At 47.8% G+C, this 13774-nt stretch overlaps 1 protein-coding gene across 6 annotated transcripts in view; it reads left to right on the forward strand.

The window, feature by feature from the left end:
* The first annotated feature begins 627 nt into the window (after window positions 1-627).
* Window positions 628-13774, forward strand: part of LATS2 (large tumor suppressor kinase 2) — a 103802-nt gene continuing 90655 nt past the window's right edge. For 2 of the 6 annotated variants that reach the window (XM_066369193.1, XM_066369197.1), the window contains exon 1: window positions 629-1313. Coding sequence is in view for 1 of the 6 variants with exons in the window: in XM_066369196.1 (XP_066225293.1) it covers window positions 2006-2209 (204 nt within the window). In the remaining 5 variants the exon portion in view is untranslated. Of the gene's footprint in view, window positions 2210-2595; window positions 2800-13774 lie in introns of those variants that run through there. The other 4 variants (XM_066369198.1, XM_066369192.1, XM_066369196.1 and 1 more) reach the window with 3 other exon arrangements.

Genomic DNA, 13774 nt, shown 5'->3' on the forward strand with positions numbered 1-13774 from the left:
GAATACTTTACATATATATTTTCCCACCAAATTAGTCACTTGTTTATTTTTTTTCTTGAACACACCTACAATACTGTAAGCTCCACCAGGGAATAAATCGTGGTTTTGCATACCATGGTATTCCCAGTGCCCGTTTTAGACCATGGCTCATAGCAGGCAGTCACAAAATGAAAAAAAAAACAAAAAAAACCCAAAGGAAGGAATGACACCATGTCAATAAACACTCACAAAATCATTAATAATAATAGTTTCCTTTATAGGTGTGTCAGTTTCCCCAAGCAAGCCTCTGAATTTGTTTCACACATACACACACACACACACAACTTGAAAAAATTTTAACTATTAAAAAAAAAGCACAAAGAATAAACAAATTAAGATTTTGACAATTTTGCTTCCTTTTGGATAAAAGAAATAAAGCTTTGCAGATAAAAGTTGAAGTCTTCATTTTTCTCCCCTCAGTCTAATTTCCTTCCTTCCTAGTCTACATAGTCATTAACTGTCAAGGATTTGGTGGGCACCCTTTCAATCCATATTATATAAAGTATGGGTTCTGTAGGATTTTGTTTATTTATAAATATGGTATCACAGGGTATATCTAGTTCTGCAACTTGCCTTTTTTCCATTGGTTTTGAATTTTATCTACACGCATTAATTTTCAATTTTATCTGAAATGATTTTGAATTTTGTCTACATTTTTGCAGAGATTTTGAGTTTTATCTACAATCACTTATCCTTTGAAAAATTTTATGTGTTTCATCATTTAAATATCTGCAGTTTATTCTCCTACTACTGGACATTTAGGTTCTTCCTTTTTTTTTTTTTTTTTACTAAACAACGGTATTATACTGTCATTACAACATTTTATTGTGTTTTACGCATACATGTTAAAGTCCATTAAATGCCTTTTACTTACAGTATCAGACAAAAATTTTTTTAAATTATGCTTACATCTTTGAAGACAGAGGAAGGGCAGGACCTGAAGCAAGAGCAAGAGCACACGGAAAGACTGGCAGCTCGTCCTGCGGCTTGGGGCTTGGGGCGGGACTGGAGGAAGTACGGTCAGTCTGAGTCCAAGGTGTACAGTGCAAGGGGGAGCCCATAACATAACTTGCCCTGGAGGCTTGCTCTACTCCCAGCACCGTGCAGGATGCCTGGGGTAGATAGAGTACGGGATAAGACTGAAATATGAAATTGGATTCTAAACTGCACAACAGTGATCTAATAATCCGAGCTCCAAGAAGAGAGGAAACAGCAGGAGGTGCGAGGCGGTTTCCTGGGAGAGCAGAGGCTGAGAGGCAGTTCCCAAAGTCCAGGTAGGGTTTAGGGAGGAAGGAGGAAACGTACGTAAATGATCTTCATCACTGCTTCTTTTGAGGTTAACATTTAAACATTTCACCAGAGTTAATGAAAAAGAGAACTGAGTTGGCTTTTAGAGGCCACTTTGTGGTGCTCGGTGGAAGATCTGGCGTTCTTTGTCAGTGCTGAAGTCCGTCCCTGCACAGTCAATCCCCGCACCAACTCCGTCGTCCCCAGCCTCAGGGCAGCCCAGGGCTGAGAAGTCACTTGCGGCGAATATCACTGCACCGTTGTGTCCATTGCACAGTACTTGTACACAAAAGGCGCGTGACGCTAGGCCCGATGAAATTAAACCGACTGAATTCGGGCGTTTATCTCATGTTCCTTCTCTGCGACTTGGTCCCCTGGCCTGGAAGCTGTGTGTCCCCCTCTCCGCTCCCTTTCGGTGGCTAACACCGCCCTGCTGGTTCCCCAGGCCCGCTGGCATCTTGTCCGCCCTGAGGCTGGGGTGAGACGCCCGCGGGGCCAGCAGTCTCGCGAACGCAACCGGCTCGCCCTGCGCACGGCGCGGGGAACGCCACTCCAGCAGGCGGGCGGGGACCGCGCCGGGCCGCAGGTGGCGGCGGGACCAGGAAGCACGGGCGGGGCGGGCCGAGCCGAGCGTGACGCGCGGTCACGTGACTCCCGTGGAATGCCAACAATGTAGCGAATGTCCCACTTGGGTCCTAGTGTCGGAACGGCGGCACGAGCACCGGGAAGATGGAGCCGCCGCCGTCCGCGCCGCTGCCCGGGGGTCCCAGGTCACCGCGGGGCCACCCGCCGCCGCCGCCGCCGCCCCCGGCGCCTGGTCCCCCGGCGCGCGCGGCCCCGGAGCCGCGGACGAGGGCACCCCTGCGGCGGTAGACGGTCCGAGGTGAGGCTGGCGGGCTGGGGCGGGGAAGCTGTGTGCCGGGGCCCCGCCCGGAGCCGCCGCCGCGTAGTCGTGGTTGTGGTCGCCGTCGCGGGCCCCGGTCGGCGGCCGGAGGTCGGGGCGGGCGGCGCCGCTTTGTTGCGCGGGGCGGCGGCGGCGGGGGGTGGGGGGGGCAGGCCGGCGTCCGCGCGGGGCCCGCTCCCACCGCACCCGGGACGCACCCTCCCCGGCCGCGCCGTCGCGCGTCCCCTCCCCCTCATGCGCCGTCTGGTGTCCCCTTTCCCGCCCCCCGGGCTGCGGGTCCTTGGCGACTCCGGGGCTTCAGGGCTCTAGAGCTCCAGGCTGGCCTCTGTGACGCGGCCCGCACGGTGGGACGTGCGCGCGGGGACCGGCTGCGTGCGGTCCGGCGTCCTAGCGTCCCGGGCGGCCCGCGCCGGGCACACTTGCCTGCGCCGCCAATGCCCTACGCTCCGGGGTCCTCCGGTGACTAGTCCCCTCTCGCTGCGACGTCCGTGAGAGTACACGCTGTTTGTGGCTTTGCTTATGTTGACAAAGTTTTAAAGGAGAACTTCGGCGTGTTCACCCTCCTGTGGGTAAGTGAGAGTGTCCTGGATGTCACAGAATTCCAGACTTCTTACAATAACCATCACTTGTGAACCTCGGTGTCCTTTCGGTAGGTAACACCGGAGGGCCTGACGGCGCCCTTTCCAGTGGAGCTAGCCCGTGTTTACACTTTACAGGAGAAGTTGGTTCAAGTTTCACGAAGACTTGAACGTACTAAGGTGTGAATGGAAAGTCACAAAAATGGGTGTGAACTTCATACAGGTACTCTACTGAAATTTTTACTTAGGAGTTGAGGAGCATTCTGTAGTAATGAAGAAAAATGAAGGGTGCCTGGTTATTAGGGAATTTGTAGTAAAATAGATCTGGCTCCGTATTTTTGATGAAACCTCTGCTTGAGGCCCTGTGGGATGGGATCGCCATTTCCGACTGACAGATCAAGAGACTAAAGCTGCTTTTTATCTTTCATGTTTTTTTTTTCTTTAGCAACTGTTGTAATAAGGTAGTACCAGAAAGATTTTCCACAATAAGAATGCTTAGACTGTTTAACAAAGTCTGTTTTAAATTATAATTAACGAGGCACTGTGAGCTCCATACAATTTGGTCTCTTTATCCAGGTATGTGGTATGCTGTTTAATGAATAAATTAGCATTCCTTTGAAATTGAAGTTAGTGAGTATTCATAAATAGCCAGATGTCAAGCAATATAAAGTGGTATCTGACGCAGAAGATGTGCAGAATTAATTGCCGTGAATTACTAGAATCCTGGCATTGTAGAACCGAACGGGACTCTTCTAGCCTATCTAGTTTGAAGTAGTTCCACTCAAGTGTAAATTGGAGCTGTACATATTTCTTTCTCAGCAAATCACAGGGTTGGTGGGAGGAACTTTCCTTTGGTAGGAGGAGAATGTTTTTTACAATAAGATGCCTTGTTGTTTTAAATGCTGTGTTGTAAATAGCCCGCCCTGGGCTCCTACATCTCGCTGTGTGCAAAGGTGGGGGAAGTGTTGAAACTGATAAATTCCCTGTAAATACACATTAAGGATCTGGGGAAGCTTTGAGAGTGGGGGTGGCGGTGGGCGGGTGTTCTACTTTGTATATACTAGAAAATCCAGACCAGCAGTTTTTGAAAAGCTGCTTTTATGTTTTGTTTTATGGTTATAATTATGGGAAACTTCTAAAAATATGTATTCCTTACTGACTTTTTAAAAATTGTTAGCTTGAAATACAGAAGCTAATTCTGTGCATCTACTTTGTCCTTACTATAAATCTGCTGTAACGAGGAGCAGAGTATCTTTTTTTTTTTTTTTTCTGAAGCTGGAAACGGGGAGAGACAGTCAGACAGACTCCCGCATGCGCCCTACCGGGATCCACCCGGCACGCCCACCAGGGGCGATGCTCTGCCCCTCCGGGGCATCGCTCTGACGGGACCAGAGCCACTCTAGCGCCTGGGGCAGAGGCCAAGGAGCCATCCCCAGAGCCCGGGCCATCTTTGCTCCAATGGAGCCTTGGCTGCGGGAGGGGAAGAGAGAGACAGAGAGGAAGGAGGGGGTGGGGGTGGAGAAGCAAATGGGCGCTTCTCCGAACCCGGGTCCCCCGCACGCCAGGCCGACGCTCTACCGCTGAGCCAACCGGCCAGGGCGGAGCAGAGTATCTTCATCAACAGAATGAAGGGTTGGGCTGATAATTCCTACAGTGACTGCCAGCTCGAAAAAGTCTCTGAATTTCCTTCCTTTTTTAAAAAAATCTACTGCTTAGTAATTTCTTTCAGCAGAACTGAGCCTCCAAATTGCACCTGTCAGGGGATTACCATCCCATTGTGTGTTGGGTGGGCAGCAGCCCTATAGAGCACCTGTGAGCAACTCCCTGCTTGGGTCACTAGTTTCACTACTATTCAGCCATACTCTTAGTCCTTTGAAGGCTAATGTTATCTGATTTATAGTTTCATTTTGAAAGTATTATTAAAAGAAAGTAATGTTGGCCTGACTCGGCGGTGGCGCAGTGGATAGAGCATCCGACTGGGGTTTGGAGGACCCAGGTTCGAGACCCCGAGGTTGCCAGCTTGAGTGCGGGCTCATCTGGCTTGAGCAAAAAGCTCACCAGCTTGGACCCAAGATCGCTGGCTCGAGCAAGGGGATTACTCTGTCTGCTGAAGGCCCACGGTCAAGGCACGTAGGAGAAAGCAATCAATGAACAACTGAGGTGTCGCAAGGAAAAACTAATGATTGATATTTCTCATCTGTCTTCGTTCCTTTCTGTCTGTCCTTATCTATCCCTCTCTCTGACTCTCTGTTCCTGTAAAAAAAAAAAAAAAAAGTAATGGTTATCATGCTAAAATTAGGGTGGAAATTTAAACATTGCTTACTGTTTGCCATTCATCATATGAAAACTTTGTCACCATCTAGATGTCAACCTAATTGTGACAGGTGAATTTTTTTTTTAAGTTAATTGCATACTTTTTTTTCATGTGCCAGTAGGATTTTTCTGGAGGACAGATGAAAAATCTTGTATTTGTAGTAGCGGTTTATATTTATTGCTGTTTACTGGGTACAATATTGTGACAGATCCTATCGCCTTTAAATTAGTTAGGCTGGTAAGAATCTTCTTAAGAATGTAAGTTGGCTTTTGAATGGAGTGGCCTCCCTTTGGAGTGTAGATCTCAGTGTCTCCAGTTATCTTGAGCAGGAATGCTAAGGACCAGCATGTTCTGTTACTAATTAACTACATCATACCTCATGAGTCTCGCTCTAGTGTTTACATTAAATGGACACAGTACCTGCCCTCTCCACAATATTATCGGCCTGTTCATCTTCCTCTTCTGTTTGAGACTTTTCACAGGAAGTTCCAGATTCCAACAATAGCTTTACACTTCCTCCAAATCACATCCCTTTTGGCCTTTCTAATTTTGGTGAAACACTCCTTTCTCTAGGAGGTTTTCTTCAAACAGGCATGTGCACTGGGTTTCTGTGGAAAGTCAGTATTACCTCTGTGTTCTGACCCCCTACCTGGGGTATCCTGACAACTTGCAGGGAAGAAGGTACACGAGAGGTAGGGTTTTCTTAAAGACTGAAAACCCCTGCTGAGGTGTGGAGTGGAATACAGGAGACCCATTCTATACCCTATAGCATGTGGATATCATGGACAGAGCTGATAGAGCACATGGTGTTTTCTTTCCCCCTAGATTGCAAGCTTTACGTAGAGGTGAGGCTGCATAATGTCCAGCAGAGTATCAGACACACACATGGCACTTTTTTTCTTTTCTTTTTTTTTTTTTTTTTTTTGCATTTTTCTGAAGCTGGAAACAGGGAGAGACAGTCAGACAGACTCCTGCATGCGCCCGACCGGGATCCACCCGGCACGCCCACCATGGGGCGACGCTCTGCCCACCAGGGGGCGATGCTCTGCCCATCCTGGGTGTCGCCATGTTGCGACCAGAGCCACTCTAGCGCCTGAGGCAAAGGCCACAGAGCCATCCCCAGCGCCCGGGCCATCTTTGCTCCAATGGAGCCTTGGCTGCAGGAGGGGAAGAGAGAGACAGAGAGGAAAGCGCGGCAGAGGGGTGGAGAAGCAAATGGGCACTTCTCCTGTGTGCCCTGGCCGGGAATCGAACCCGGGTCCTCTGCACGCTAGGCCGACACTCTACCGCTGAGCCAACCGGCCAGGGCGGCACTTTTTTTCTTTAACTTTATTTTTGTACTTTGGTGATTTCTGTTCATGCTTTTTTTTTCTTTTTTCTTTTTTTTTTTGGTGACAGGGACACAGAGAGACACAGAGAGGGACAGATAGGTACAGACAGGAAGGGAGAGAGATGAGAAGCATCAGATCTTTGTTGCGGCACCTTAGTTGTTCATTGATTGGTTTCTCATATGTGCCTTGACCCGGGGGGGGGGGGCTACTGTAGACAGAGTGACCCTTTACTGAAACCAGCAACCTTGCTCAAACCAGATGAGGCCGCACTCAAGCAGGCGACCTCGGGGTTTCGAACCTGGGTCCTCTGTGCCCCAGTTCGATGCTCTATCCAGTGTGCCACCTCCTGGTCAGGCACACACGGCACTTTTAATCCACTGTGATGACACTGTTCATTGGAAAGTTTTCCTGGGCCCTGGCCGGTTGGCTCAGCGGTAGAGAGTCGGCCTAGCGTGCGGAGGACCCGGGTTCGATTCCCGGCCAGGGCACACAGGAGAAGCGCCCATTTGCTTCTCCACCCCTCCGCCGCGCTTTCCTCTCTGTCTCTCTCTTCCCCTCCCGCAGCCAAGGCTCCATTGGAGCAAAGATGGCCCGGGCGCTGGGGATGGCTCCTTGGCCTCTGCCTCAGGCGCTAGAGTGGCTCTGGTCGCAATATGGCGACGCCCAGGATGGGCAGAGCATCGCCCCCTGGTGGGCAGAGCATCGCCCCTGGTGGGCGTGCCGGGTGGATCCCGGTCGGGCGCATGCGGGAGTCTGTCTGACTGTCTCTCCCCGTTTCCAGCTTCAGAAATGAAAAAAAAAAAAAAAAAAAAGAAAGTTTTCCTGGATTCTCAGAGGAATGTAATCGCTGATTTCCTCAGAGATTCTCTTTATAAGGCTTCACCTCTGTTGTGTGGTTTCTGGGCCTGGATGGTTCTGGGAGGTACATCAGCATGATGGCTTGTGACTCTGGCACTCCAGCCTTTGCCTAGAGGCCTGGCCTGTCTGTATGATTGAGTCATCTTTGCCAGGTAATTATAGTAAGGGTATGATTTAAGTGTAATAACTTGAATTTTAGGTCTAAGAAATTCTGTTTTTAAAAATGCCACCAGGTGGCCCTGCTTGGGTAGCTCACTTGGTTGGAACGTTGTCTCAACATGCCAAGGTTATGAGTACGATACCTGGTCAGGGCACACAGGAATCAACCAATGAATGCATGAATGGGTAGAAAAACAGGTTTGATGATTTTCTCTTTCTCTCTCTCTCTCTCTCTCTCTCTCTCCTTTCCTCTCTTTTTCTCTCTTCCCCTTCCCCACTCTCTAATAATCAATACATTTAAAAATTAAAAAAAAAAAAGAGGATGCCACCAGTGTCATTAGTTCCGGTCCTGTGAGACGTGTGTTTTGCTGGCTCCTACCGTGTTTCTCCCCAAAATAAGGCAGTGTCTTATATTAGTTTTTGCTCCTAAAGACGTGCTAGATCTTATTTTCAGGGGATTTCTTACTTTTCCATGAAAAAAATTCACTCACATTTATTGTTGAACAACAAAAAATCAACATTTATTAATATACTATAGTCATGTCATCACAAACATCAGCATAACCAGCCAAACTCTGAATTCCGTCAAGAATTTCTTGTGACTCTATTTCCATGTACAACAATCTACCCTGTTTCCCTGCAAATAAGACAGTGTCTTATATTAATTTTTGCTCCTAAAGATGCGCTAGTTCTTTTTTTTTTTTTTTTGTATTTTTTTCTGAAGCTGGAAACGGGGAGAGACAGTCAGACAGACTCCCGCATGCGCCCGACCAGGATCCACCCGGCACGCCCACCAGGGGCGACGCTCTGCCCACCAGGGGGCGATGCTCTGCCCCTCCGGGGCGTCGCTCTGCTGCGACCAGAGCCACTCTAGCGCCTAGGGCAGAGGCCAAGGAGCCATCCCCAGCGCCCGGGCCATCTTTGCTCCAATGGAGCCTTGGCTGCGGGAGGAGAAGAGAGAGACAGAGAGGAAGGAGGGGGAGGGGGATGGAGAAGCAAATGGGCGCTTCTCCTATGTGCCCTGGCTGGGAATCCAACCCGGGTCCCCCGCACTCCAGGCCGACGCTCTACCACTGAGCCAACCGGCCAGGGCGCGCTAGGTCTTATTTTTAGGGGAGGCCTTATATTTCTAAGCTTGAAAAAAATTGCGCTAGGTCTTATTTTCGGAGGATGTCTTATTTTCGGGGAAACAGGGTAACTAGGTGCCTGGTGTATGTTTGGCAACCAGTGTGGGTTTGTGAAGTGCTAGGAGAAATTAGACTAAAAATTCTTTTTTTATTTTATTTATTTTTTTATTTTTCTGAAGCTGGAAACTGGGAGGCAGTCAGACAGACTCCCGCATGCACCCGACTGGGATCCACCTGGCACGCCCACCAGGGGGCGATGCTCTACCCATCCGGGGCGTCGTTCTGTTGCGACCAGAGCCACTCTAGCGCCTGGGGCAGAGGCCAAGGAGCCATCCCCGGCGCCAGGGCCATCTTTTGCTCCAATGGAGCCTCAGCTGCGGGAGGAGAAGAGAGAGACAGAGAGGAAGGAGAGGGGGAGGGGTGGAGAAGCAGATGGGCGCTTCTTTTATGTGCCCTGGCCGGGAATCGAACCCGGGACTCCTGCACGCCAGGCCGATGCTCTATCACTGAGCCAACCAGCCAGGGCCTAGACTAAAAATTCTTGAACATATGATAGCATTTTCCAGGATTGGGTTGAAAACTGGGATTGGGCTGGGTAGGGCCCAATTAAAGGATTCTAGACATACTGCCCTCACATAATTTGACTCGAGCCACCTAGACTAAGTGGAGGGTTTAGTACCTGGCTCAGCTCCATATTTGGAAGTCAGGGTTTTTGGTTTTATTTTTTGTTTTTTTGTTTTTTTTAAATTTAGACAATTAAATTTAATGGTGACAGTCAACCAGAGGACATAGATTTAGAGAAAACATCTATCTCCACATCATTTGGACAGTTGATCATTACCCAAAATCAAATCATCCTCTGTCCCCCTGTATATTTTGTTTCTCTTTAAGCCCCTCCCCAAAGTGAGGTGTTTTTATTCTGAGTTGTTACAGTTTTAAAATCCCAGTGTTGGCCCTGGCTGGTTGGCTTAGTGGTAGAGTGTCGGCCTGGCGTGCAGGAGTCCCGGGTTCGATTCCTGGCCAGGGCACACAGAAGAAGCACTCATCTGCTTCTCCACCCCTCCCCCTCTCCTTCCTCTCTGTCTCTCTCTTCCCCTCCCGCAGCCAAGGCTCCATTGGAGCAAAGTTGGCCCGGGCGCTGAGGATGGCTCTGTGGCCTCTGCCTCAGGCGCTAGAATGGCTCTGGTCACAACAGAGGGATGCCCCGGCTGGGCAGAGCATCGCCCCCTGGTGGGCATGCTGGGTGGATCCCGGTCGGGCGCATGCGGGAGTCTGTCTGACTGCTTCCCTGTTTCTGGCTTCGAAAAAAATACCAAAAAAAAAAAAAAAATCCCAGTGTCTTGTAATCAGTTGATGATGCCAAAGAAATGCCCAAAGTTAGAAATGCCAAAAAAAATCAGTTGATGATGCCAAAGAAATGCCCAAAGTTAGATTTTTTAAAAAAGATTTATTATTGATTTGAGGGGGGGAGGAGGGGGGGAGCAGGAAGCATCACACTGTAGTAGTGGCTTGTCATGTGTGCCTTGACCTGACAAGCCTGGGGGTTTGAACCGGCGACCTCAGCATTCCAGGTCGACGCACCATCCACTGCACCACCACAGGTCAGGCCAAAGTTAGATTTCTTTTGCTTGATATGCCCATTTTTTTTAAAGTTTACATCAGTGAGACTTTACGGTTGTACTTATAAAATGTGTGATGAAAAGAAATTTCCATATGTTAACTCTTATTATCTTAAAATGATATAGTAGTGTGTAAGATGAGCTCATTTCCAGCTGCAATCTTAAAATATATATATTTTTAATTTAGAAATTAAATTTAATGGGGTGACATTGATCAATAAGAGTACATAGGTTTCAGCCCTGGCCGGATTGTTCGGTTGGTTAGACTAAGCATCATCCCGAAGCACAGAGGTTGCTGGTTCAATTCATCGGGGCACATTCAGGAACAGATTGATGTTCCTGTCTCTTTCTTTCTTTCCCTCTCCCTTGCCTTCTCTTTCCCCCTACCCCCTTTCTCTCTTGCTAAAATCAATCAATAAATGTTTAAAAAATAGAATACATAGGTTTCAGGTAAATATCTCTGTAGCATTTGATTATATAGCATATTGATTGTGTTGTGTGCCCATCACCCAAAGTCAGATCATTTTCGGTTACCGCATACTTGTCCCTCTTTACTATCCTTCCTCACCCCTCTGATGACCACTTTACTTTTGTCTATATCCATGAGTCTCATTTTTATGTTCCACCTAGGTGTGAAATCATATAGTTCTTAGCTTTTTCTGATTTACTTATTTCGCTTAGTATAATGTTCTTAAGGTCCATCCATGTTGTCGTAAATTGCAATATGTCATCATTTCTTATGGCTGAGTAGCATTCCATTGTGTGTGTGTGTGTGTGTGTGTGTGTGTGTGTATGTGTGTACACATCACATCTTCTTTATCCAGTCCTCTATCAAGGGACACTTTGATTGTTTCCATGTCTTGGCCACCATGAAAAATACTGTGATGAACATGGTGCATGTGTCTTGACCTATCAGTGTTTTTGATTTTGTGGGGTAGATACGCAGTAGAGGGATTGCTGGGTCATATGGTAGTTCTATTCTTAATTTTTTGAGGAACCACCATATTGTCTTCCATAATGGTCCGGCTGCAGTCTTAATTTGACTAATGAGTATTCTCAAAATCTTAAAGATTCTCAAAAATCTTAAACTTTTAGAAGTTCATAATTTGGATGAAAGCCACTATGTTAAAACTAGAGCCTAACATACTAGGTCTTCAAGCTGAGAAACTGCTTTCATTCTTTATGAGACTGAGAAAAGTTTCATCCTTTCCACATGATTTGGGCAAGGGCACAGCTTCCCTGTAGGTGCTGTTTTACAGACTCACTTCAAAGGGCAGGGATGATGCCGTGGGCATTTCTGGTTGCAGTGCGCCCTGTAAGACCGGAAGGAGATGGAAGGAAAAGGGGAATGGGGTGTGCTGTCCCCTCCCCCCATGCACACGAGGGGCCTTCCCTTTGGGAGCTGATAGGTGCCATTGAATAATTCCTCCGACTTTTCTGTTATGTTTGAGATTTTTTATTGCCAAGTGTTGAGGGTGGAAAAAAAAAGACACCAGGACATCTGATCTGGATTCTGTTTAGGGGGATATGCAATTGGAATTTCTCAGTTAAGGCATCAACAGACAGGCACAGAGGTATGGTGCCCCCTGAACTGTTGGCTTTCTAACTGGAATGTTTGTGGGACACATGGGCTGAAGAAGTGGGGCTCAGCGGAAACCACTCCCCATTGTACATTGCGACGTCCTGGCATTGAGATGACAGGATGCTTGGGAGGGTGTGTGCCAGGCCCCCCGGTTTAGGTTTCACTCTTCCCGGTCACTTTTGTACCCAATCCCAAGGTCCAGTCTTTTCATTGTATAGTTTGTTTCTAAAGGAACCCTTTATTCAGACACTAGTTAGCTAGATGTGACTAGTTAGGCAACTTTTTTCCCATTTTTTTAAGTCAAAGTAAAATATACATGATATTCATCATTTTAACCGTTCATAAATGTGCAGTTCACTGGCATGAAATATATCTACATTGTTGCTGCAATCATTACCACACTCTATACTCAGAACTTTTTCATTATCTCAAAAACAGAAGCGCTGTACTCGTTAAACAGTAACTTCTGATTACCCTCTGGTGATCTCCATTTCACTTTTTCTCTGAGTGTGACTGCTCTGGGTGCTTCATGAAAGTAGAATCGTATGGTAGGTGTCTTTTCATGTCTGGCTTATTGACATTTAATGCTCTCAAGGTCGACCCATGTGGTAGCATCGTAGTTGTCATATGGTTGTAATAGTTGCATGTAAACTTCGACCAGAAACATTTCATTTGGACCCACATCTTAAACTTCAGAGAGAGCATTGCTACTTCCCCAGTGCCTTCTGCATACATACCACGTGCTCAGTGCTCTGCTGTGTTGCCTTACCCACAGTGATAGGTGACTTTATATTCATTCAGCAGATGCTTCTTGGTCCTGTAGGCCTGAGGACAGGCAGTGAGGAGGTGCTCCTGCTTCACAGGGCTTGCTGTTCCCGTGGTTGAAGGAGAAACAGGCACATCAGCCATCCTACACTGTGATAGTGCTGGGGGAGGTGAGCTGTGAGTCAGCAAGGCCAGTGAGATGGGGTGGGGAGATGAGGGCAGGGGTTTTTAAGCTGAGAATTCAAGAGGGTAAATGTGTCCATCAGGGAGTAGAGTTTGTTGTGAGTGGATTGAATGGTCTTGCCAGGTTCCAGAGGTAAGAGAGAATTTGGTGCCTTAAACTTGCCCAGTGTCTCCCAGACTGAACCCGGTTCTGGTTGTTGGAAGGCAGGCAGCTCCTTGAATCTCAGATGCTGCTCAGGACAGAGCACCATGGCCTGGCTGCAGGCGCCTTTCAAACAGTAAGTTTTTCCTCTCTGTTTTTCTCTCTTTCAAGTAAAAAGAAAGATACTTAAACTTTTTTTTTCAATTTTATTTATTCATTTTGGAGAGGAGAGAAAAAGAGAGAAGAGGGTAGGAGCAGGAAGCATCAACTCCCGTATGTGCCTTGACCAGCAAGCCCAGGGTTTTGAACTGGCGACCTCAGCATTCCAGGTCAACTTTTTATCCACTGCGCCACCACAGGTCAGGCTGGTACTCTTTTTTTTTTTTTTTTTTTTTTTACAGAGACAGAGAGTCAGAGAGAGGGATAGATAGGGACAGACAGACAGTAATGGAGAGAGATGAGAAGCATCAATCATTAGTTTTTTGTTGTGACACCTTAGTTGTTCATTGATTGCTTTCTCATACGTGCCTTGACCATGGGCACAGATTTTTTCTGTTCTTTCATTTGGGGACATGTTTTTGTCTCTACATTTTGGCTGCTTCTGTATATTAGGTAGAACTTCTTCGTCTTCCAGACTTGGTAGAGTGGTCTTGTGTACTAACGTGTCTCATAGGGCTGTGAGGCACAGCCTCCAGGTTGGGCGCTCCAGGTGCACCCGTGAGTGGGCTGTGTGCACTGTCCTGTTGTAGTTGAGCCTTTATTGCTTTTGGTGTCACTGGGAGGTGTTACCCCCCACCCCCAGGCCGGTGGGGTGCAAGGACTGGCTGCAACTACAGCAGAGGAGCTGCTGTGCAGGAGTTGACCCTATAGAGCAGGACTTGCTTCA

Source organism: Saccopteryx leptura, chromosome 2 (genome assembly GCF_036850995.1).
Source record: "Saccopteryx leptura isolate mSacLep1 chromosome 2, mSacLep1_pri_phased_curated, whole genome shotgun sequence".
Lineage (NCBI taxonomy): Eukaryota > Metazoa > Chordata > Mammalia > Chiroptera > Emballonuridae > Saccopteryx > Saccopteryx leptura.